The 27,608-nt window shown below is 39.0% G+C and overlaps 1 protein-coding gene across 1 annotated transcript in view; it reads right to left on the bottom strand.

Moving 5' to 3' along the window:
- The window catches only part of UNC13C (unc-13 homolog C), a 325,566-nt gene that overhangs the window by 277,443 nt on the left and 20,515 nt on the right, over positions 1–27,608 (bottom strand). The window contains 2 exon segments of the mRNA XM_067555862.1: positions 7,323–7,387; positions 7,945–7,967. Coding sequence (XP_067411963.1) covers positions 7,323–7,387; positions 7,945–7,967 — 88 coding nt within the window.

Genomic DNA, 27,608 nt, shown 5'->3' with positions numbered 1-27,608 from the left:
TTTTTGTAGGATAGGTCTTTTCACATTACTCCCAGTACTATAAACTCCATATCAACTTAGATCCATTGTTGTGCACATTCTCACGTGTTCATTCCCATGGAAGCAATATGTGAACCGTAGAGATGAAACAAGCAATCTAGAAGAGTTATTATAAAAGGCAGCTACCAAGTTTTTTAAGACAATAGAAAGGGTAGAAAACATAGAGGAAAATGAAAGCAAAATGTGAAAAAGGTGTGTGAGTGCATGTGCAGGATGAGGGGATAGAGGAAGGAGGAGGGGAACGAAGGAAAAAAAGCTGAAGCCTGAAGAACATAGATCTCAAACTGAGGGTTCTTCCAAAGGGAGCATCTCGAGAGAGGGAGTAAATCTGAAACACAGAACTCACCTGGCTGCTCATAAACATCTCTCATAATGCAATGATGAACACTATGACGTGCTCCTGCTGTGAGGAGAAGCAGGCTGCTAGGGTGGACAGTGATTGATTGCACTTTTAAAGAAAAAAACCCTTTCAAGTACTGAGCGTAAATGTCACCATATATTATTTTTACTCATTTTACAATGTTATTTGCATTGATAACTCTGCTAGCAATATCAAATGCCTGCCAAAAAGGAAAAGGATGGATAGGTTCAGAGGTTCTTAAGAGGTACAGCTGAGACACGCAGGAAAGTAGTTTTCCAGGGTTTGTGCAGAGCGATGGCAAACATACAGTCACTGCATTTTTATCTTCCTTTCTCAAATAAAGGTAAATAAATACTTATAACACAACATTAGAAAAAAAATAACTCACATCACTAGTGAAACAGCAAGGTGGAAAAAATTGGCCTTTACAAACAGATTCATTTTGCACTAATCACAATTTAGAATTCATACTCATCTCAATACCTAAATGGAGAAGTACAGCATACAGTTTTATTAAATATATTACAGATGAGCCAAAGAAACAGTGTTTGGATCCGGATCAGATTTATTTAGGGCTATAGTGTTGTATCTGGGCTAGAAAGTTGGTAGAGTAGAAGAATGTTACATAAAAAGATACTGTAATGAGGGCAAAAGTCAGGAAAAATATATTAATTTTGAATGACTAACAACATTTTGAGTCATTTTATATTATCACATATTTATGTCTAACAACGTATTTCATGCCTCTTCCTGTCTCATTATTGGAATATATCCATCTTGGAATATGAATTAAAAAATATGACTCACATCAGAATTAATCCTCATGCACTGAGACAAGGATATACCTAACACTTGTAAAGAACAGACTTTAAAATCATCCTGACACCTAGTATCATATTTTTAATACTGAAATAGCTCTTTGGGTTATCTGTTGACAACTGCCTGTAAAAGTTAATATATACTGAACTAGATTGCCCATGATGCACTTTTCATTAAAAAAACCACAAGGAAATACTTGTTAATTAAATAGTTAAATAACCAGTGCCAACCTATAGAATACAGTTGCCCAATCTAACAATGAAGCATCAGTCTTTATCTGTGTGACATGGCTCCTTAAATGCTATGGTCACATCTGAAGAACTGCACATTTGACATAAGAATGGCCATACTGGGTCAGACCAATGGTCCATCTAGCCCAATATCCTATCTTCCAACAGCAGCCAGTGCCAGATGCTTCAGAGAGAATGAACAGCACAAGACAATTACTGAGTGATCTATCCCTTGTCATCCAGTCCCAGCATCTGGCAGTCAGAGGCTTAGGGACACCCAGAGCATGGAGTTGCATCCCTGATCATGAATTCCTGACATAAAAAGAACAGCACTCATGACCTTCTGATCCAAAACAAATGTTTTGGATATCTGAGATAGGAGAGAAACATCAAGTAATATTCTGTGTCTGTTTCATAGTTTAATAGAATTTAAGGCTAGAAGGGCCCATTAGATCATATAATCTGACCTTCTCTATATCACAGGCTGTGTTAGTTCATTTGGTATACATGTAGCATGCTATGACTCTATAAAATACACAGTGATTTTTCCATACCTTCTTAGAAATATTGCATATACATAAATACTTATATTGGGGCTGTAAGCACAATGAAAATCAAATAAGTTAAAGATTCACTGTATTCAAAATGTCATCTCAGAAAAGGAATGATGTATAAGGTCTGCACATCGCACCATCTGTGCCCCATTGCCAAACCCCAAAATGAATTAGGCCAAACTGTAAAATGATCATTCTCTGACATCACTGCCATCAGGCACCCAGGTGAAACCAAAAAGAGCATCTCTCCAGAAAAGAATCAAACAAGTACTGATTCAGGAAGGATGGTTTTCATGAATTAAGATTTCAGCATCAGCAAAACATCTGCCCAAAAAGTAAATTTAAGAAGTATTTGAGGAGATATGGCTAAGTGAAGAAACGGTAACAGGCCTATGGGTAAGTAATGGGGCAAACAACAAAATACTCACCCTCTTCCAATGGACTGGTAAATAATTTTCTGCTTTGGGGTGCATGCAATTCTGAGTAAGTACCAGCAGCATCGCTAACTGAAACAAATTCCCATGCTCCATGCATAGAAGCATCTACATATTAAGAGTAAACAGCTTTATGGACACGGGGGACATAGGCTCAATTAAAATAACTAAAATAAATCTCTGCAGTGCAGGATGCCAGCTGAACTTTAAAAACATATAATATGACATTCTTTTGGTCCAAATGAGCAACAGAAACAAAAGAATAATGCACATCCTTCATATGCCAGGAACATGTGAAACATTCACATTAGAATAATAGCACAAAACCTGAAGGCCAAACCTAAGAACTCCCATAGAATTTTCATATCACAGTGTAAATGAGAGCTGGGGAAAGACTTCAGAAAAGTATTCACAAACATCATTTCAAACTAAAACTGACTTACTGTGATAGTATTCACAACCACATTCGTTTGTTTTCTGTGAACATTCAGCACAAGAGATAAGTTGTTTCCAAGGATATTTGTGGAAAGCAAAAGTCTTGAATATTTGTGTGACTGTGATTGTGCAAGAATGTATGATTGCATCACCACTTTGAAATCTCCAATTTCCATCTCTGTTCATAAAAGTTTCAGCCTTCCAATCAGGGAGCAGAAACAATACCATGTGAGCTATGTGACCACTCATATACTACCACAACAAACAGCAAATAGCTGAAGACAAAAGAGCTCATGAACAATCCCTATGTGAAGTATGTTTGTATACAGTGTTTGTCCAACACTTCTGAATCATTAACATATTTGTTAAATTAATATCTGATGATAAATTCACAGAAAGCAAAGAAGAGCTACATTCACTGAATAAATTATTTGCTATGAATAGTTCATCCATCTGCACTCATAACTGACCATATGATTCCAGCTGATGAGCGCAAAGGTGAATACTTAAGGGGGGGGGGGGGGGGGAGACATACAACACAAAAAAGCCAACATTGCACCTCAAAATTAACCCTTTAGAATCAGGAACTGTGAATTTCCACAGCTGCTAAGCAATTATCCATTAATCCATATAATACTTATCCATTAGCTGAAGCATGGAAATGGTTAATAGATGACACTTCAGAAAGAATGAATGCCATGGAGATGAGCTACACTGACTAGCTTCAAAGGAGGTCAACAGTGGGAAAAGGTGATCATTTTTACAGTTAATCAAAGAAGTGCTATACATCAGCATAATATAAATCTTCTGGCCATGCTTTGCAATTAAGTGGCACCTGAATGGTTCACAGCACCATTCAAAATGGTGAAAGACTTGCATCATAAAGAAAGAAAGTTATACTGTATCAGTAAATGAAAAATCGCCTTCCAACAAGCAATGAAGGTGCTTTAGATAAAGGAGCCAGGGAAAAAATGTACAAAATATGCAAATTTAGGCACAGATCCTACAAAGCCTCATACGTATCTTTAATCTTGTGCATATAAGCAGTTCCATTGGATCATATGCAGAAAATTAAGCCCATATGTGTCTGCAGGATTAGTGCCAAAGACGGGAAAATGAATTAGAAACTAAATTCAGTATTATTAAAGTATATTTTATAACTATATTAGTTATGTACTTGTAACATATCAGATATTATATTAATATGGATGAGAAATAAGGGGCTACAAACAGAGAAGTCTCCGAACCCCAAATCCTAAGAAACTATACGTTTCAGAGACACATCTATGTGTGTGTCCTTCAGACATCCTCATTGTGAGTTGTGAAGGCCTGGGAAGTACTGTTCTAGCCAAGATACAATTCTAAGTCTCCCATCATCATGGGGCTTCTTGCTGTCATAAGAATCAATATTTAATCTTCAGTGCCTAATCACAATCTCTGCTTGCAAAATGCTATCCTTTCAGGGCTAGGTAGCTTATAGTTTTAACTTTTTCTTGTTTGTACTACCCAATTAAAAACAGTCAGGCTCAGTTTCAATGTAGATTACAAATGGCATGATTGATCAGGCCATTTCTTAATTAATTTGCTCATTTTATGTTCCTAAGCAGGAGAGAGGAAATAGCTAAGGTTCCACAAGGTACTGGAGCTGGTAGGAACTGGTGAGCTGTTTTAAAAAATTAAAATCAGGCTGAATATCAACAAAATCTTCCTTAAGGTAATGTCTGTTAGCCTGTGGAAAAGTCTTGTAATGTAAGTGATGAATGTCCCATCAATTGAGATATTTAAAACTAGACTGGGCAAACCCATAGAAAATACACTGCGAGGAGCAGTTCTGTACTAGCAGAAGGATGGACCTAGTAGCTTTTATTCCATTAACAGCTTCTATGATTTGTGGAAGAAAACTTTACTGCCAGAGCCACACATTGGCTTAGAAACGTAAACTTAAATGGAGTTAGTTCTGCTCTGAAAAGTAACTCTGTAAATATAACACTATGGGGTCTCATATTAATTGTGCCAGTGATTCCTAGACCAAATTCACTCTTTAAAGAAGGCAATTTTTTTCCTGTTAGTTCTGAAAACTCATATGGTGATCTAAAAATCAAACCAATCACTCATATGGTGATCTAAAAATCAAAACATTCTTTCCTTCCTGTGCATCATCACTTTGAAAGAATTAACAGTATCACAAACAAAAGATATTTGTGATATGAAAGAAATTGGTAGAAGTTGTACTACTATGACCACACACATAAATCCAGAAAATGATGGGAGTTAAATTGTTTAAGGATGAATTTCTCCACGATGGATTTGCAAAACTAATATCATGCAGAGCTCAAAATATACAATCTCTCTTTCAGTTTTACTTCTGTGTGCTCTCTCAGTGAGCATCAATAATCTCCAAAAGTACAAACAGAGCAAGGCCCTACAGTAGTCCCATTAACACAGGAAAAGTTATATACAGCCTAAAAGATAGTAATAGAATCCAGATAGTGAACGCAAGAGGCTGTCCAACACTCCAAATACTGCTGAGAATAAAGAAACTAGTGAACTAACTATCGCTAAAAGTTTAGTATAGCAAAACGTTTATGAGCCTTGTGTTTATTGAAAGTCCAGTGACATATGATTTGTTTGGTCAATAGTTTTATGCCCTCTGCGATAGAGATCTTTCTCCTGCAGCAGTTCATTTTTATTAGATTTTAATATCTTGTAATTTTTGTCAACTACTGTAAAATCTATCAATTCTCTGCTGCTAAATAATGAAACTAAAATTTTTGCCAAAATTGCACAGATTGATTTTTTTAAAAATATTGTCCACACAAAACTGGTACCTGTTTACCCCTCCAAATTGTTACGTCTGAACTTCCAAGATGCTTCAACTCCCCATCCCCACCCGGCCTAAGCTCTTTGAGCCCTGCCAACAAGTAGGCTAAATCTTCTGGCTAGTGACCTATCTTCTGGTAGATTTGTCAAGCCAGAAGATTTGTCAAGCTACTGAGCTCTAGAACTGGAGATGGCATCTAGACGTAGGGTCATTGTGGACAGAGTTCTGGGCGTGCTAAGCCAGTCTCCACCTAAAAGGTATCCCTGGGGTCTTCCATAGCCAGTGCGTTGCCAGACCCCTCGACTGAGACAGACTTTGTACCAAAAGTAAAAGTCTCATCAGTTAAGTACTGCTTCTAGCTCCTGTAGAATTTCAGAGAGATGGGAAGAGCCAGTGCAGGAAAGCACTCGGAGATCCCTATCTGAAAAGAGGAGCATTTTGGTATAGAAAAAAGTAAATAAAATAAATAAATAGAAATAACATTGCTGATCAGGAGATATGTCAAAATGTTGAATCCCGTTGGCCCTGACAGATGCTTAGATCTCACCTGTTATTAATCAGCATAAACATATCATTTTCCTCAAACAAAACAAAATTAACTGTCTTTGATATTTCTCTTTTAATATTATTTGTATTTTTAAAATTCTCTATTATTTTTTGTTTTTTGGTGGAATTACTACCAGCCCCAAAAGAAAAAAAACTTATGAAGTATGATAAATTGTACAGAAATTATCTAACTCACTCAAAGTTAGATGATGCTCCTTTATCTGTACAAAGTTGTCTAGCAACAATGATAAAGTAAACTAAACAAAATTAACTACTGCAGCTAAGTGTTACTGTAATTATTTCTTCTACAGAATTCTGAGAAACACATTAAACAAATGAACTGTAGTTCAATTAGTCCCTTGTATCCAGAAAAGAGATCAGAGGAATTTGAGGTGAAAAATAATGGTATCTAGGCTACATCGCATAGTTTAACTCAAAGAAGAGCATAGGGAAACATTTAAGATAAAATTATCTAATTTTTTCTCAGTACCTTAAATCTGAAGTAGAATGTTACCATGGAAAATTCTGCCTGCCCACACTACAGGAGAACAATATATAATTCTTGATACTGTAGTTTGAAGTGTATAGCTGATATGCTTTATCCATATGCTTTCACAGTGAAATTACCTTTTCTTTAAAAGTATCCAACTAGGAGTGAAGAATGGGATTCAAAACAGGAGGAAAAGGAGAAAGAAGTCCCTAAACTGGAATTTAAGATGACTCCAGAAAGAATAAGATTGATTTAAATGTGTAAGCTTCTGTCATGTTCATTTTCTTCAGCAACAAGGCAACACACATTTTTTCCTGCCATTTTCTTAATCTCAGATATTAGAAGTATATTGCAAAGCCATGGTAGTTTACTGAAATGCAGATTTCCAGCTGAACATTTAATCAATTTCTTTTGATCTTGGAGGACTTGTGGAAAAGGTATAGGACAGTGAAATCTATTATTTCATATTCCTGTTACAATGCAAAAGTTAATTTTCTCAGAACATTTGAACACAAGCACAAACTTCAAAGATATTAAAAATATTATGAAACTGAGATGCATATATAACATAGTTCAAGTTGGTGTGTACTTACCCACCAAATGCCTGGATTGCATAAAACTTGGAAGCATCCAAAGAACTTCCACTTACTATTCGAGCCTTTAAAGAATTGGAAAAAAAAAAAAAAAAAAAAAAAAAAAAGCTTATTTACTCAGTTTCTGTCAATAGATTTTGGATAGAATTCAATTGCATCAGACATAAAACACCTACTATGAAAAATGTTAAGCAGGGTCAGCTTCAGGCCAAAGCTACAGTAATTTTTGCTTTGAAATACATAGGATTATCATTCAGCATTTAGTGAAAAACACTGGTAAAACCCAGAAAATAGCAGATATTGCCTCCCAAATATCGCTGCCCTTTAAATTCCAGAGTGTATGCAGTGTAGATGATAACTAGTCAGAGACAAAAATCCAGACACCATGTTTGACAGTAGCAGACCCCTGTGTTGGCAATTATGATACAAGAGAAGCACAACAGTGAGGTTATCCTGTTTATAAATGCAACACATTTGGAATACACTCAAAGGAGAACAAAAGAATGGAAAGCTGGAAAACATGCAAATCTCACAACTAAAATGAAGGAACCAAACAGATCAAATAAGTCACAAACAACCATCAACAAAATACATAAACCCTTAAGGAAATGTGATTTTAAACCTTTTCATCCACAGAACTGCTATCTGAAAGAGAACCAGGAAGAGGGGAAATAAAGGTTAGAAAAAACATTCTCCAAGTAAACTTGTAAAGTTATGAAAAAACGGTTACAATTCTAGCTTGCTAACTTAGAAATGAAAGGAACAACAGAGAGAGTAACATTTAGTTTTCTTTAACATAATTGCTATCACAGTATACTTTGACAAGTGCAAATATGCTTTAATATATAATGAATCATAGCTGCTCTCACAAGACTTTTTAGTCATTAAAGATGTTTATGGTTATTTTATAAACTAGTACTTAATGCTGTCCAAATCTAATTTCCAGCTCTAATACATCTGTATTCATTAGCATTAGTAAATAGGTATTTTATTAAGGTAAGACCAAATGTTCATAAAAAGTGGTGATTTCAGATGTAGACTAGTGCTTTGTTTGTGAAGAAAAATAAAACTGTTCTTCAAGTATTTAATGCTTATATTAAAATGATTATATTCTGTCCTACCATGCATACACAGGAAACCAAAAAAGAAGGTCAATAATCACTGTATTAAAATTTAATTTTGTGCATTTTAAATGTATTATATATCATACAATCAGTTTCATGGTCATACAGTATTTTTCATGTCCAATATCAAATAAGAAATATTTATGTTGGAAAATGCACATTTATTTAATGTTTTTCAAATATTTAAAATGTTTAGTTTCCTTCTACTAAAATATGTATATCACATCTTTCCATCAATAAGTTTCTCTTTTACACACACAATATTTGTATTACTTATTTTGTGGATATAAACTTGCATTGTTATAATTGTCACCTTAACAAACTTTGCATTGTTTTTTCCAAGGAGTATGCCCATTTTATCTGTGACCTGTAAATAACTTGGATCTTTTCTATAGGACAAGAATTGCCCAGTACCCTTTCGCTACAAAACTATCCCTCAACATTTTGGACATGTGCTATGTTTCAAAGCCAATGTAGCTAGTACACAGTAAATCAAACTCAAATACACATAATGCAGATGTATTAGCACAGACATTGTGGGAGCCACAGTTAAGTGCAATTAAAGACCCCCATCCTGAATGGGACAAATCATATGCTTAAAGTTAAGCATGTGCACAGGTGTCTGCATGAAGGAGGCCAAACGCAGCCAAGTCTGTCTAGTTGTTTAGATAGTCTTACCTACCTGATTATGTTTTATTTTAACATTTAAATATGTTTGACTTTAGTTAGTAGTAGAGATGTGTCTGAGCCAAACCTGAATTCTCAGGAAGCTCAAATCCAGATCCAAGGTTTGCAGCTCTGACCCATCTCTTGTTAGTATTTAGAGTCCAAGCCTCTCTGGCACCATACTGCAGCTCCTAGTTCTTCTACTCTATCACATATTACGAGCAATCCTATCAGAAAGCATGTGTACAAAGAAGGGATAGTAAAGATTGCCATGGGACTCAACACCAAATTTCTTGACTTTTGTACAAAACAATGTATTTTGATAAAAACTTGCTTGATTAATCAAATACATAAAATATCACTAAAAAAGTGAAGAAAATTAGCTATACCCATTGGGGCTCTCAGGATGTCCACCCACCACAATTGTTCCGTTTATAACCACATTCTTGGTTACAAACATACTCACACAAGATGTGTGTCTGAAACAAAATTGTCTCCTTATGCCAACTGTGAATTTGGCCATTTAACTACAATAATCTGAACAGCTCTACTGCTTCTCTCATGTCACATGCTCAGTTTTTTCAGAAATACTGGGTTTTATTAGAAATTACTATATGGTTAAATTACGCTTTACAGCATTTTAGTCCCAAAGTTATCTCACTTACTCAGCTCTTCTATAGAAATTAACACTCTTTTATATTAGTGAAAAATGTGCATTTGTGAAAGTTACTTGATTGACAGCACTGGGCATAGTTGACCTTTCTTTCTCCACATAGTCAGCAATGCAGGAGGGGTAGCAATGCCAGTACTTCACATCTCGCCACTGATGAAACACAATCTTAGTTTTGAAGATTCATCTTTATGGGCAAGGGCTAGCTCAGTGTGGGGCTCTCCGTTTTTTCTTTCTAAGAAGAGTGCTAATTAATAGCAAGCATGGTGTGTGCTTTGTGATAAAGATACCTATCCACCAGCAACTGTACTAATGCCACAATTTCCTAGAGCTGAGACCACTGAACATACATTATAATTTTTAAAAGTGCCAATAATATACAGATTTCAAACTTAACCATGAGACATATATTTACATGAACACATTTAAATGGATTTTGTAATTAATTGTTTTCTTCTTTTCCTACAGTTTATCAGACAAGATACTTTTGTAGCAGGCAATGTTTTTCACAAATTTTGAATTTAGGTAGCAAAGTGGCCATTTCCAGGACCAACAAACAAATTCTTTAGTGATAATTATAGGAATGTATCATTTAAAAAAAAACCCATATTTTAAGTATCCACATTTATACATCTCGTAATTGTATGCAGCAAAGAAAATTATGGATAATTTGAAACAAATAATGTATTTAGCATTTACAGACCAACTTCATTTCAAATAAATTGTACTTTTGAGCAGGCGATGTTAAAGAGCACAAGGAAATTAAAAGAAAAGAAAATCTGACTAATACAAAACATAAGTAATTTATTCTTTGCAGTAATGTGATCTGACTTCAGTGGAATGGGCAGGGTTTAACTAGCTCCTGGTCAGCTGTCTGGATAGATTTCATAGCAAATGTTTAAGGTTCAAGTATTTATGGAAGGCCCTGGGAGAAATCACTTGAGCACTGAAGAGTCAAAACTACCTCTCCTTATTTGGGTAAGGCATGCAGCATATCTTTAATTAAAAAAAAAAAAATCTGTAGATAATGTATAACCAACTCAATGGAACTATGTCTTTTTACATCAGCTGAGAATCTGGCCTGTTATATAGCATGCATTTAAAAAAGAAAACAATTGGGCCCAATTCAAATTGCATTTGGTTACAATATTAGTGATATAGGGGTTGATTTAAGATAAATTTAAGATAAAGCTCAGAGCTAATTTAACTGTAAGTAGAACAGAGGTAAATGGGGGGCAAATTATCTCACTGTGAGTGTCATATGCTTTCATGCCTCTCCAAAACAATATTCTAAAGACAACCTGGAACACAGAACTCCTGGTCTCAGATGCCTGCAACCTGTTAAGATTGGGAATCAAAAACAGACATAGTTTGATTCTGAGATGGAATTATGTTCATTGATAAAACTCCATGCACCAGAGTTGCTCCTGGACACAGAGGGGAGGGGAAAGGGTCTTGGAAATGCATTTTAGCCGTTTTCCACATGTAAACATGTTGTCTCATCCTATTCATAAACAAAGTAAACCAAAGAAAAGATACCATCTGTCAAATAAATATACACTGAATCTGCTTGATGAAATTCTTTGTTCCTAAAAATATTCTGATCGTGACTGGCTCCTATACAGGTGGACAAGCAATGGGGATGGTCCCTTGAGCACAAGAACTGCTCTGCGCTAGCACTGCCAACCCAACCTGAGAAGGGAGAAGGTTTATGGACCTCAACCCTTTTCTGCCAGTCAGCAGAGCTGGTTGACCTTGCAGGCACTGGACTTGTCTTTGAGCATGAGACACATATGGAGTGTTGCAGCAGGAATCCAGGACTTCCCCCAAAGTGGGCCAGTGCCTAAAAGGTAATGTAGCACAATGTACAAAGGGATTGAATTGCACATCAAAAGGGAAAAATAAAGCTTCTGTATCCTTTATAGAGAAGTCCCCATGAATTTATAGGCTGAAACTAAACTGTCTAGACATTACTCTAAAAAACTACAGAATTTAATAAAGAGAGGTCTCTTTTTATCGATTTTTGTATAGCCACCCTACAGAATTCTATATTCCTCTGCTATATACATTTCTGCGGCTATAATTCTCTGCTAGGTTGCATAGGTGAGATTGTACCCTATGCCTCTTATGGAGGCATGTAGACAGAGCACACCCAGTTAGCATAAGTATAAATAGCAGTGTAATGGACAACGAAGCACGGATTAGGCAAGTAGAGTAGAATGCCCTATTCTGACCCTTAAGGCACATACTTTACACAGCTCTCTACACACCCAAGTGGAGCCTCCCATATCTACACTGCTATTTTTAGCAGTGTAGTGTGTCTTTGCCTTTCCACAGCCAGAACTTTTCCCCACCAAAGTGAAAGACTCCAGCAGAGGATAGACAGCGGGGAAAGGCTTTGGCAGTTGTCTGCTGCTGGAGCCTTTCCCCACTGGAGCCTTTCATGGCCATGTGTTGCTACACACTGCAGTGGGTGTGAATGCAGTCTGCATTTCACTGTGTGTGTAGCTTCACATATCCGATACGCTGCTGCAAGTGTAGACAAGGTCTTAAAGGCACAGCCCAGAAAGAGGAGCGGAAGTTAAGTGGCTTTAACCAAACTTTGTGCTCTCCTGATCTTGGGTTGTTCTGGGGGCTGGAGAGGTCAAGGCAGAACTCAGACAGTCTTGGGGGCCTACCTAAGGCTCCGCAGGCTCCCTATAAGCTACAGTGCTGTCCAGAATATCTGCAGCACTGTGTACTGTAGCCTTGCCCCCAACATGCCCCTAGTGCGTCCAACACACAGCCAATGCTAGGGCTTGTGATGGGTTTCTCCAGAAGCTGCCCTGTGACTGTCTTCCACACAGGGGCACTAGAACAATTTGTTTAGTGGAGGTGCTGAGAGCTATTGAACTAAACTGTAAACTCTGTATATGATGGAAACCACTTCAAGCCAGAGGGTGTGGGAGCACCCCCAGCATCCCTAATTCCAACACCTATACTTCCACAGCCCCTGCACTAAAAGAGTTTTCCCTTCTCTTCCTTCCAGGTAAAAGATTTTGGGCCCTCTTGACATAAGCGGTTTGGTCTGGAGGTGAGGACCTACAGAAACTTACATAAGGCCTATCATTCTGTATTCAACTCTACAGGGCTTTTCCATAAAGTAGGGAATCTGGAGCATCTTCCAGGACACAAGTTATTTTTATATTACACAAAAGTGCATGACCAAGTAGTGTGCATCACACTAGTGCATTGTCGAGTTAAACCCCAACTTACTGTGCACTAACTCTCCACCTAGACTTGCCCACAGTGTCTACCCTGTGGACACATCAAAATAGTTTAGAAGAAGAAAAATATATATGTGTGTGTGTGAACTCAAACAAACAAAATAGATAGGAACCAAGATAACTACAGAATCTGGAGTACTTAGCCACCAGGAGAAAAATAATCATATAACTATGTTATCAGAACATATGGTGTAGTGTCTTTGTTTTCCCTATGCCCAGCCAAAGCTGGGACTTGGATGAAAGTAAGCTGGGTGAATCTTAATTCACATAAAACAGATGATGCTAGTTGGTTAACAGAAGGATCTTGAGGGCATGGAAGGGATGGTTTCTGTCATGTGTATTGAGGAGATTTGTTAAACCTTCATCTAGTAGGTCCACTGTGTGGGCATGCTGTCAGCTCCCTAACTGATCCAAAGTGACATGAATGGCCACAAGTACCTTCTGCCATAGGTCTCAGATGGCAACTGTGGCCTGGCACAGTTCTTCATGCCTTTGTGACTTCCCGATTAGATTTCTGCAATGCTCACTTCTGAGTAGAGTTCAAGGTGTTGAATTGGATCTATAAATCAGTATCTAATCCCTCTTTCCCTGCAAGGCTCATTGTCAGTTGAAATCAGCTAGGGTTCTTGAACTAATAGTCCCAGACTGAAATGTCCAGAGGCTCGAGTCACAGCATTCTCAGCAGAGGACTGATTCTGCAATGTGCATATCCCACTAGCCCAATGGAATCTGAGTTTGTTGATCATTACAGACCATACCTTTACTCAGGCTTTTGCCTGAAGGGAGTAGGAAGTTATTTTTCTTTTATTGTATTTAATATTTTGGGGACTTGGGAGGAGTATTTTAAAGTTACAGATTATGGACAATATTTCATATTACAAGAGATGTTTTATCAAGTGCACTTTATATATTTAAAATTAATATACAAACTTTATCTGATTCATCACTGTTTTATTCCAATTTTACACTGATGAAATTCACTGATTTCAAGAGGGTTACACAGCCATAACACTTTAATGGTGAATCAGGCCCTAAAGCATACACCGGCAGCTACGGGGGGTAACTATCATAACCTGGGCATTAACCACATTTGTCCATGCTTCGGACTGCCATTGTATCTCTGGAAATAATTTCCCTATTTCTTTTCAATTGTTTGCTGCCTAGAAGGCTCCTCACTGGAGAAGTGCCTAACTCTACAATTAATGCCAATCCCACTCCTTGTTTATCTATCAAATTATGCTGCTGTACAGATGGCTCGCTTGACTTTTACTAACACACTGCATGTGTTGGGATTCACAGTATACTTCCTGTGATAAAGCAATTGCATGAATGTCACTAAACATTGCATAAACACTACTCAATTAATAATCACAGCCCTAGCTATTCTCTCCTTGCACAAAGGAACTCAGTGGAGGGGAAAATCTCCTCCAGATAATCCACAGATTTAAACTCAGAGTATGTCTACACAGCACTGTAAACCCAGGGTTCTAACTCAGGCTCAATCCTTACCTCCCTTCTGTCTACACACAAATCATGTTAACTAAGTGCTAAGACCCAGGGTCCCAGCTCACGGGGGTGAAGGGTGAAGCCAGGACCGAGAGTTCAAGCTCTGTTACTTTGCAGTATAGATACAGCCTCACTGGACTCATGCTCTGGGAGTCCATCAAAAGTATCCCACAATTCTGTGGACCAACTTCCTTTGTCCTCTGGACAGTCACGTTTGTTGGATGGTCAAGTTTTTCCACACTGCACTACAAACAAAGAGGTAGTGCAGCCACATTTTTGGGAGAACGCTAGAAAGTCTGGGATACAGGTGGTTGGACTCAGGCTCAGATAATGCAGTGTAGATGCTGGATGCCCCAGGTTGGGACTCAGGGTTTATCAGTTCCTCACCTGGCATTACAAATGAGTGTAGACACTCAAACTCTAGGTTAACAATCTGAGGGTCTGCTAGCTCAAGTTCTTCTAGCCATGGGCTGACATTGCAGTGTAGATAAACCCTGAGATTCAGCCAAAGTATTCCCTTATGAGGAGAGATCTAAACTCTTGCACCAAAGGCAGAGTGTCTGGCCTGCATATCCCATGGAGCCTGACAATCAATAGCACATCTTTCAGTTCCTTTCCTCAGTTGACCAGCTCCAAGGTACCAGCCGGCGTCCCAGGCATTACAGCTCCATTAGAAGCAGCTCAGCTGTGCAATATCTTATTTCCCAAGAGTGGATAGAGTAGGTACAGTGAAGAAGTTAGTGCTTATAAGTATTAACTTCCACGTGCCTATCCACTTGGCCATCTGCCTGATTTTGACAGAAGCTTGCCATTAAGTGGGGATGCTCCATGATCGTGTCGTCTGAGTACCTGTCAAGCCTTGACTGTCTGGAGTTGGTGTGGATGAGTTTCCACTGGCTCACAGGACAGAGAGAAGCATGCTGTCTTCACTCTGCTCCTCACCTGTACCTCTCTTTTATGGGTTCAGGAAAATATATGCCCCTTTTTACTTGGTATTCCCTCTCACCCCCCACACACTTAAAACACTACAGCAGCACAGCTGTAGTGCTTCAGCATAAACACTTCCTGTGCTGATGGGAGGGATTCTGCCACTGACATAGGCAATTCATCTCCCAGAGCAGTGGTAGCTAGGTCAAAGGAAGAATTCTTTCATTGACTTAGGTATAGAAACACCATAGTGACACAGCTGTAGCACTGTAGTAGCACTTTGATATAGATGTTATCTACACCAACAGGAGGGGCCCTCCTATCAGTGTAGGTATCCCACCTCCCTGACAGGCAGAAACTAGGTCAACAGAATTCTTTCATCAACCTAGCACTGTTTACATGGGGACTTATATTGGCTTAACTGCACTGGTCAGGGGTGTGGATTTTTCACACCCCTGAGTGATGTAGTTAAAATGACCTAATTTTCTATGTAGGACAGGCCTCAGAAGAGGCAGAGAAGATAGAGGCTTAGGACTAGTTTAGAGCTGGTTTTAAAGGTATGATGATAGATGAAGTTATCGAGTTAGATCAAATGAACACTTTCTAAAGCGCTCATCAACACAAAGCAGTTGTACTTTGGCATGTATTAAAATGTTTAAATTAAAACCTAGACCTTGCCTTGACATAAGCTTTAGAAGGTGTTAATTAGATTGAACTAGGTATCTAGATCTAACGTCACACCTTTACAAGGCTGCGGATGACCAGAAGAAAAGGACTTAATTGAACCTTACATTTAAATCTTTCCATTGACTGTTCTGAAATTTTACAGGGAGGAACTTGACAGATCAGAGTTACATTTCAAACTGTTAAACAGCTTTCATATTATTTAAATGTTGATGTAACGAAGCTCTTTTTAATACTGGTATTTCTTCCGTGAGGAATCCATGGATAGACTTTACTCCCTTTCCATCTGTACAGAATCATCACTCCACCCTGGCATTCTAGGCCAGAGCTCTTGCTATTAGTACTTTAAAAAAAAAAAAAAATTCTGTTACTATAAACATATGGTCCTTGAATTTATCTCACTTCTTTCAAACTCAAAGAAACAAGCATTCTGTGATTCAGGAGCATTTTGTTACTTCTAGCTGAATGGGGAACACTCAAAGCCTACAGAGTAATGCAGTTTAATAGCACAAAATACTGTTGTTAATACTATTTTAACACTAGATGACCAGGGTCATCATGGCTTTGTAATGGAAATAGTCCTTGAAATTCAGACAGACAATCATCAATATTGCACACTTTATCACCTAGGCATCTTTCTAAGGCCTTGTCTACGCTAGCACTTATGCCAGCAAAACTTTTATCACTCAGGAATGTGAAAAAAACACTCCCTGAGCGAAGTTAGTTTTGCAGGCCTAAGTGCTCTCCCACCGGCACAGCTACCGCGCTTGTTTAGGTGGTTTTATTATGTTGGCAAGAAAGCTCTTTCCCATCAACATAACACAGCTACACAACACTCTTACAGGGGCACAGTTGTACCGGTACAGCTGTGCTGTTGCAAGTTTTAAGTGTAGACGAGCCCTAAGCAAGAACATTCACAATCCCTAAGAAAAAGCTTAGTAGTTAACTACAAATATCTCCAGTGGAGTGAGCGTATAGGCGTACTTTTGCTTCTGAGAGATTATCAAAGTATTTGCTTCTGACCTAGTAACCTGTCAAAACTGTAGGAACCACATAACAGGGAATGCCTTTATGCAGTTGTTCCAGCTACATGTATAACTATTAATAGCAACAGTTTAGATAGGTGTAAGAAGTATGTATAACTAGCACACATAGTCTGAACTTTGCAATTACAGCAGCCTAGAGAGGAAATGAATACGCACCCCCCCGCCCCGTCCCCAATTATCATTTCCTTGCCTCTTTCATTAAGAATGAATGTATAGCTAGAAAAAGTATATAGTACAAGTAGGTTTATTTGTGAATTTTTCAACTAGGAGGTCCATTCTCCCTTGATGAATAAATTATTCCCTTTCCAATAGTGGGTTGGCTAGCCCAGTTACAGCCTGGAGCTAATAGTACTCTGCATCTTTGTATATCTAAATAATTTAGTAAATCTGGCAATTGCTGACTGACTTTTCACAGGACTGACTATTAAGCTGTTGGGTGAAATTCCATGGCCAGTGTTATAAAGCACATTGGACCTGATAAGCAAAATAATAAAATCTATGAAAATTATGTGCAAAATTATTCCAACAGTTTTTGCCTCTACAGCTTTATCCATGTTATTGAGGGACAATTTACTCCTACATTTCACAGCTCATGGGGAATCTGACACACATGGTAGCTTCATGACATTGGGTAACATTTTCTAAAACATGTAAGATATTTGTGATCCTAAGGCAATAGGCATTAGGCTCTGAAGTGCACAAGTCACTTTTGAAAATGGGACTTAGGCGGTTTTGAAAATGCTGCCTTTTATCCCCATGCATCACAATATGCTCCTATGAGTAAATTTAAGTTAATCTTAGCAGAATATTATCTTTACAAAATTCTACTACTTCTGCTTAAATCAGAAACTTTTAAAGTGAAACCTAAACCCAATTATTTAGTTTTACGCCTTGTTACAAACCTGAAATCCTGAGCCAGGCTGGCTCTCTTTCTGGTGATCCCAAGCTCAATGTTGTACAGAACCAAGCCAGTGTAAGATTTGAGCTAGAAGTTAGGGAAAACTGGGTTGTTTCAACCCCAACCAAGGTAGATCTTAGTTATGACATTGACCTAAAACTTTAATGTCATAGGTATATAGATAGATATAGAGAACTTGTCAGTGTCAGCAGATAGTCACTTTGAGTTTGTTGAAGCTGATATTCAAAGCAAAACTCAGGGAAGCAAACACAAACGTTTTTATGTTCCCCTGTGAGCAGAAACTGTCGAATTTCCTACAGCTCTACATTTAAGGTGATACCCAAATTAATTTTATCAACTACCCAGACTGCTCAACTCAGATGAAATCAAACCAAGAAAAATATGAACGTCACTGCTGGCAGTTAATTACAATGATTTCTAAGACACAGGAAAATTGCTGAGTTTTGGCTTATTCATATTTAAACTTCCCTCTTTACATTTTGTCAAAAATGATGTTATACTGTAAATCATAAAAACGATTAGGTTTGGGGCCCTGTTCTGAGGTGTTTAATACATACAATCAATTAAAGGACACTCCTTGCCCTGCAGACCTTACAGCCTAAGAAAGACTGGATAAAATCCTGAGCTCAGATACTGTACATGAGCAAATGTGGGCCAAACACCATGGAAATGCACTTTTCATCAGGTGACCTGACACAAAGACAGTCCATGGGAGGGGAGGTGGGGGGAAGGGTGGAATTTGCATGCCACATCCACTATGGAGGAGACCTCTGTGGTGAAACCCTGCAAAGCACTTGACAGGCAGGATAGGTGGCTGTGCCAGGAAGATGGTTAATAAGTTTGTGCATAGCACAGATCCACGTGGCTCCGATTCAGTGTCTACTGCTTCCTACATATTCAGCAATAACCAGACATGGTCCAGCAACACAAATACTCTGACTTTTGCTGTCACTTTGAGACTTAGGATTCTACACTTAATCCCCTTAATATTTCAAATGAGCACAGACTTTTATATGAGCCATTCTCCCTATATCACTGAAAGGTCTGTGACTAATGTCTAGTTGTGAAAGGAAAACATGGCAAACAAGTAAATATTTTTTAAAAGAAAGCAATTGAATGAAAGCTGCTGCCCTGAATAAATGTGCAATCTGTGCTAGATCATGCCTTTAGCAAGTGGGCCATAGCAGGGGTAGTTCATGGCTGCACCAGGAGACACACTGACCACCCTGGCTGAACTGAAGCAGAGGTCACTTCTGATAAGTCTTTAACGGGTGCAACATACTCCCCCACTATATGGCCATCCAGATGTTTGTGCATGCAGGGGTGGAGCCAGTTTGCATGCTTTTGAGCTACAATAAGGGTAGTCTTAATGCAGGCTGTGCAGTGGGAGGTGGGGGGAATCCTTACACTCTCCTACACAGAAGGGTAGGGCACCATCTAAGTCCTATTCAGCGGGCAAGAACTGTCTTATAAACCAACAGACAACAGAAGAATAGGACAGAACAAATGCCCATCTAGCTAACTAAAAGGTGAAGATTCTGTAATTCATGCAGACAACATAGTGTCTCAGGTTTATATATATATATTCATGACTTCACAAATATTTATCATCATAAGACTTCAAGGATTAAACAGTGAAGCAGGTCTGCCTGGCTCGGAGGGAGTTTCTCCTCTAATTACATTTAATGTATGTTGACAATCAAAGCCAAATGCTGCACATCTGAACTGATGCACAGTAAATTCCAGCTGAATAATCTGAATGACCAACTACACTCTATATTTCTTATTAACAGACTGCCAGCCCTTGCTGTTTAGTAGAGATTTCAACATAGCTTTCATAGGATACAAAAATGCTATTTCATTGTGAAGGCTGAAGCTCAAAACAGCTACCAGTAACTAACTCCAGAGATCATAATAGACTAGCAAATGTAACACCATTAAAAGTATTAATTATTATAAATAATGTTACTTAAATCCCATTTGAGACAAGATAAGGCTGCCATGGCTTTATGATAAATAAAATTGCGTGAACAGACAGTAAATATTTTCTTTAACATGAATGCTGGTATTAATTTCAAAACAACAAGAATCCCCTCCCACTCCCAAGCCAGCTCCTGGCCGATGGGGCTCCCCAGCTGAGTGCAGCTGTAAAGCAATAGCTTTATGAACCATTTTCCCTTCAGAGGCCAGTGGCTATGCTGTTGGTCAAACCTTCAGGAGTTAATGCTGCTAGGACAGAGCAAGTAAATCTATGTTCACCATGGAGGAGACCTCTAGGGTGGTGTCCTGCAGAGCACTCGAGTGTCCCAGAAAGTGGGCCATTAACTTTGTCTGCAGCACAGATCCACAGCTTAGTGCAGGCACATACAACCAGGATGGCCAAGAAACTAGAGCATGTGGGTTGGATGGGTGGAAGGGGACTTTTAGACAGACAGAATGCAATTATCCAAGCAGGAATTTGGCTAGAACACTGAGGTTAAAACTTCTGTTGTTGTGTAAAATGCCACAGGAGAGGATCTCAGTTGTGGAAAATATGGCACTTCCAGCATCCTAGTGACCATGGGGAAGACATCAAAGCCAACTAATGAGCAAATATAACCCTGTTTTGTTTATGAGATGTGACAATACCACAGCCAGAAGTGATATAGCCAGTCCAGCTATGTGAAGTGAGGGAGAGTTTTGAAAAATTAGTTTTCCACTGATGATGGTCATACTTCAAGAGATTCAGGAATTTGGTTTGCATAAACATCTAACATTACTGGTACTTATCCAATCCATCTAAGCTTGTGTTTGCAAAATTGGACAGGCAATTTTGCTCTCTCATTGGGTATCTGACATTTCTTTCTTTGGCTGAAAATAGCTCAAGAATTTTCTAGTGACCAGGGATCAGAGTGGGGGGAGGGGGGGGGGAGAGGAAGTGGTGGTTCTCAACTCAAACTCTGCCCACCACCCAAGTTCCACTCACTTGTGATGCCAAAAAAAGATGCCACTCAGAGCAAATGATGCAAATCTTGTTAATACAATAGTCCCTTTTTTTCTAGCATTCTTTGATCAGCAGCTGAATAGTTAGTAATTTAGATATTTAACAGTCATCATCATAAGGCTTAGGCTTAACTTTCTATTGAAATTAACTAGGACAGTTTGCACATCTCAGATCTTTTGTTATGAGATGTCTGCAGACTCAGGCAGACATCAGTGCATTGATTTAAATCTGTTCACATTTACAAAGTTATTTTCAAAACCATGAAGGATTTTGAGTCTTATGTGCTATTTTTAAAAAATGAAATCTTAGCCTCTGGAGCAAGAGATGGAATTGTTAAGGGAAAGTGCAGGCTTGCTGAACTGCTGTGAGCCAGCCTCATCTGGCTGCTGATATGGGTCATCCCCATCTGCTCATACCTACAACTAGGAAGAGCAGAGGAGAGTGAAAATTTGGGGGGAAGAGGAGGAAAGGGTATTATTGTTTTAATTATTTTTTTCCTGTGAAGTTAGCACTTGTAAAAAGTACCAAACGAATAGCCCTCTTTATGAACAGAAGCAGTACAACCTGAGCAATGGTAGTGCAGATTTCCCCCACAATAGCCTTTCAGAATGCCTCAGTCCTGATAGGAATGACCACTTCTTTAGGCTAGTTTGATCTGCTTGTCATTTAGGGGTTAAGCCCGTGTTAAGACTGGTAGATGACTGATCAAAGGCTCGGTATTCCAGTGAAAATCCTCTGTGTCACCTAGTCTCTTGCAGTGACAAATCATTTTTTATAAAAGGTATCCAAACATTATGAACTTTAAAAAAGTTCTGCTTCAATTAGAATTTTGGATACATGTGTAAGATGGTTCTTTTTTATCTGCCTCTCTCTCGATTTCACGTTATTTGTAAATTCCTCCTTGATGCAACTCCACTGACGCCAATTGAGTTACTATGGGAATATTTTTGCACATAAATATCAAATCAATTTTAAAAGCAGAATTCAAAACTTCCGTATAGCTTTGTCACCAAATTCTGCATGATGCCTTCACCCCACAACTAAAAGGGTTTGATATAGGTTTTGGTCATGCAGCTGTTTCCCCAGAGAGGCAGAATGCTGACCCCTCTCATCACTCACAATGATTCGATTCACTTAGTATCATCAAGAAGGAATACCCGATGATGAGCCTTCAAACCTCAAGCAGACACAAGAGTCACATCCTCCTTTCCTAGAAGGAGCAGTAAAAACAAGACAGTACAATCACAAATGACAGGTATGTATGCACACGCATGCATGCACACACAGTTTCATAGGGAACGTTTTAATAATCCAGATGTGTTTTTAAATAAAAATATGGGAAATTGCGACAGCCCTAAGAGTAAGTACATTATTTCTTCTATAAACCAAAGTGCAAGTACTCTGCCACAGTGCTTCTCAAACTTCACGGTGCCGCAACCCCTTCTGACAGTAAAAGTCACTACACCACCCTGGGAAGGGGGACCGAAGCCTGAGCTCCAGCCCAAGCCCCGCTGCCTCGGGCGGGGGGAGGGGGAGGGGGGTGTACAAAGCTGAAGCCTGAGCTCTGCTGCTCCACGAAGGGGGGCCAAAGACAAAGCCCAAGACCTTCAGCCCTTGGTGGGAAGGAGGGAGGCATAACCTGAGCTGCACTGTCCAGGGCTGAAGCCCTCAGGCTTCAGCCCCAAGCGGTGGGACTCGGTCTTTGGCTTCAGCCCTGGACCTCAGCAAGTCCAACATCAGCCCTGGTGACCCCACTTCGGGATCTCCAACCACAGATTGAGAACCACTGTTTCTACAACATATGCCATATCTTGGATACCCAGAGGGATGTCTTAACATGCTTCTATGGGGAATTTGTGCAGAGATATTCCTATATAGCTGTGGATTCTCCAGCCCCAGAGTATTCCATATCTATGTGTTTAGTGCAAATAAGCATCTCCCTATATATGTCAAGCAGTAAGGGAAATGTTTTTCCCTTTTCACTCTGGTAAAACTGCCTGGTAATCCCAAAATCCATTATATTTGACTAGGTAATTAGTAAGTAGGGGCAGGGGAACATTTTAAATTTATTCACTGGTATTGCTATTGTTACAATGTTTATCTTGCCCAAGTCTATATAATTATAATATAATGTAATTAAAACAGGAAGGACTAAAGAATTCTAGGTCACTGATTAGTGGGGACACATAATAAGCAGGATTCACATGTCATTCTGTAAATAAATGATCCTTCAGAGAAAATGAGTTTAAGTCAATGATGCTACAATATAAAAGCTTTAGGAAACATGTCACAGTATTAAGAAATGATAATCAAGGTTTCCTGAAAAATACAGCAGCACAATTACAATTACAAATTGTAACTAGGATACTTGCTGACCCACTTTACCTACTCGTAGTACACTGCAGAGTTAAGGCATCTCTGAAAGAAGCTGTTCACATTGGTTTAAAAATATCAGTTGTGGTGTAAATGACAGAAACAAATATTCTGCATTCATTATTTAAAGATGTGCAACATATTAACTCATGGTAGAAAGACTCAGCATTGTACAAACTGTATTTTGGGATACTCCTGAATTACTGGGATATCCTTTTCCTGAAATCCACCTGGTTCCCAAACGAGTGCCTGTAAAGAGTACATGCACCTAGCCACATACTGCATTCCTTGGGCAGCCATAACAGGCATAAGGTGCCTAAATACCTTTGTGAATCCCACTCACACTGACTGCAAAGAGAGTTTTGGATGCATTAATTGAGAAACACAGGATTGGGCGTGCAGGCAAAAAGCTCCCTTATCAAAGGCTTTGTAACATTCACTCTTCCAGATGGTCCCAGTGAGATGGTCCAAATGAAAACAGCCCTGCATAAACTCACCTGTTATACAGTGAAAGAGTATTAACCCCAGCCTCACATATGGCAATCAGTTGTACTCTGTGCAGGGACCAGTTTGACTGTACAAAACTTAGCTAAACAAACTTCACAATGAATATTTAATTATTGTCCAAAGCCTAGTTGAAAACGGAGCACATCAGAGACCTGCTGTGGAGGACAATGAGCTCTCTTAGCTGTTAGCAAATCAACATTCACCCCACTGCCTTTTAATAATAATATCACTACTTTTAATTCACAGCATACAAGATACAATGTGACCAACTGATTGCTGCTGCCCCTCCCTCAAACAACAAGCTTGGAAGAGGAGATGAGCACTGGAAAAGCACATGCCTCCAGAGTAGAAGGTAAGCCAGTCAAGAAGGGACGACTGAAGTGTAAGATGGAGATTTGCTCTCATGGTTTATGATATTATCAGAAATGGGGAACGTAGGGTAGCCCCATATGTCACCATTAGAGAGATTTCAGCCAAAGAAATTTGGAAAACTTCCACCATCAAACAAGCAGATGCTTCAAGTCTTTAGGCACTTTTTATTTCCTGACATTTATGGGCACCATACAATTCTATCCTATAGTATGAACCAATACCAAAACTACAGAGATTTAAGGATTTCCCTATCTCTCCCTCAATAGACCATTTTTGCAGATGATAATTCTGCAAGGGGGTTGCAAGAACTACTAACTGACACCGATAATTATGTCATTCCAGGGCACAAACCTCTTTGGAGATGGGATTTGCAGGAATTATATCCATAGCACAGCTGTTCAGTAGCATAATTTGTGGTTGTTTGAAGGTATCTATGGTCATGAGCAGTGGGTAGTTTGATTTTGACAGTTCCCTAATTAGTGTATAATTGCTAAGTAGAGGAAATTAAGTGGTAACAAACAAGTCCAAATAAAGGCACCAAATTAAGAAAATAGATTGCCTGTCCAAAACAATAATACAAATTAAGCCATGCAGAAATAATAAATGTCGTACCCAGAACCTAAAATTATCACAACAGTGCAGAATATTAAGGCAGATAAGCCTAAAGGATGTTCAATTGCCTAGAGCAGACTCTCGAAAGATATACTGTAGTGCTTGACAGCTAATATTAAAGCTAGTACATCACAAGAGATGAGTGACGCTTGTCTGATACAGGGAAGGTCAAACTTAAATAAAGCTTTGTTGACAGGAGAAATGGAAAAATTGCTGCTAGCAGTTCACTAGCAATGAGGAAGAAAAATTAGTAGCATATACATTGAGGGCCAAATCAGGAGGTTGCATGAGTATAAATGAAAGCAGAATTTTGCCCTATATGGACATTTGATGTTTTAAGTCAAAATAAAGAAAGAACATTTTTGTTTAGGGGATTTAAGAACACAAGACCCATTGACTTTCATTTGTTTTTGGGTTCCTAAATACTTTAAAGTGCTTTTTAAAATCTTCCTCAAATGGAATTATTATGAAAATATCTACTATGACACCTTCTTCACTGCCAAACTTGGGTACAACAGTCTCTGAAATTCTAAAGGTCTATAAGATATCGGTTTACTTTTGTGTGAGGTTTTGCTGTTTAAGCAACTGTTGGTTAGTCAGAATTATGCTGAATAATCACATGTACATTGCATATTAAGAATTATTTATTCATATCTCAAAGCATTGTGAAATGATAAAAGGTGCACAGTAGCCATACAGGCCCAGGAAAAAGGCAATTATGGTATGTCTCCTTGAGCCACAAAAATAAGGACAGCAGCAATCAATAAACAGCATCCAACAAATTAATTATCATTTGTGAAAGGAAACACATAAGAGACTACTATTCCCTTCTAGGCCCAGGGCAACCCCACATTCATGCATTGTGAAGGATGGATCTATTTGTTGGTATGCCCCTACTTAGTCTCTATGGGTTAGATTCAATGCTGGCAGAGATGACCTGTGCCTGCCGATAGCTCTGTGTGTGTGGGGAAGGTGGGGGAGCAGTGAGGGAAGCCAACTTCAGCAGTGTTACTGAGCATGTTCAGTACAAGCCAAGCAGCAAATTGGGAGGCGCACGTTCCCCCCCCCCCCCGCCAATGTGTCACCTCTGAATCCTGGCATATTCTGGTATAAGTTTAAGGACTCCCATGGAAGGGCTTGGGAACCTAAGGAGGGGGAATAAGGTGTTGGGAAGGTAGAGCACCCAAAACCTGCTCTATTTTAGAGAGGCCTTAAAAAGCCAGCAGTGGGTGGCACTGGCCAGGGAGCTAGTATGGCCAGGCAGGCAGGAGATAAGCTGATTCACCAAACCTCTGACTATTCTCTGCTGCTAAGGTTCCTATGCAGCCCAGCTGCAAGCAAAACCTTCCCTCTCTGGCATAACACCTAGAAGAGGGTGGCAGCAGAAACACTGCTGGGGCTGAATCCCTCTCAGACTGCAGCAAGCTTTGCTGGTGCAGGAAGTGATATTTGCACTTCCCTGCACCAACTAGGCTGAATTCAGTTTTGTGACCACATTCTGTTCTCTTACAAGGGAAAAAAACGCTTTTTGTTCATAGAACGTGCAGTGTTGGTGAACAGCTCCTGCCATTCACTCAGATAGAAAGGACCACCACACAACAAAACAACAGAACGCTGGGTCGAATCTTCTCTCATTTTTATCAGGCGTAGCCCTATTGAAATCAAGAGAGTGATACTAATGTAAACCAATGGAAGACGTGAATTGGTGCCATAAGTATTTGTGGAGAAAATACATGATGAAATGGTTGCAGGCTTGGTAAACTTAGGATACATAAAAATCAAAAGGATTACAGGCATGTCTGAGGTACAAAGCATTTCACTCCATCTAGAATTCGTGGCAGTGTATGCTTCTGAAAAAGGCAGGGGAGTGTTTTATTATAGAGATTTGTAAATAACAGCTGCTATACCTTATTTCATTTTCAGTGTGAGAGCCAGCCAGAAAGTGATCAACTGTTAAGGCGATTTTGTGGGCAGTTTAAATTAAAAAAAGTCTGACTCATTACAGTTAAAATACTTTTACTGAGAAAAAAATCACAGGCATTTGAGCATTTAGAGCATGAGAATTTAAACTTATAGTTCAATTTATGGTAGTGTTTCAAGGAAACTCCTGAAAGGCCTTATTTGTTATATAAGGGCTTGTCCATATGGAGACAGCATGCAGCAAGCCAGGGGGTAAATCTACAGCACAATAGGCTTGCAATGCACTAAGTCACCACGCGGACCCTGTTACTGCACACTAAGTTTTACAATGCACTTTGACCTACCTGCACCATAGAACTTTTAGTGCATGGTAGCAGGATCCATACTGTGACTTAATGCACAGCAACCCTATTGTGCTGCAGATTTACCCCCCCGGCTTGCCATGGACAAAGTTTCCATGTAGACAAGTCCTAAGGCTAAAGGCCAACAAGGTCCAATAGTTGTCTTTCCAAGTGAATTAGAAAAATAGCCAAAAACCCCTGTCATTTTTGAAGTTATTATGTTTGAGAAAATTTAAACTAGGAATCATTAACTAACAAATAGGATATTAGACTGATAAGTCAAGAACTATTGCTCTCAATGATTAAACAACTGTACAAACAAATTACCAAGGGCCTGACTGTGGGCCAGTCTTGCCTGGTTGTGCAGGAG

This window comes from Emydura macquarii, unplaced genomic scaffold (assembly GCF_026122565.2).
Source record: "Emydura macquarii macquarii isolate MOO-44397 ecotype Brisbane River unplaced genomic scaffold, CSIRO-AGI_Emac_v2 contig_1644, whole genome shotgun sequence".
Lineage (NCBI taxonomy): Eukaryota > Metazoa > Chordata > Testudines > Chelidae > Emydura > Emydura macquarii.
Note: the sequence above shows the minus strand (reverse complement) of the source record. Positions and strands in the feature narration are given on the sequence as shown.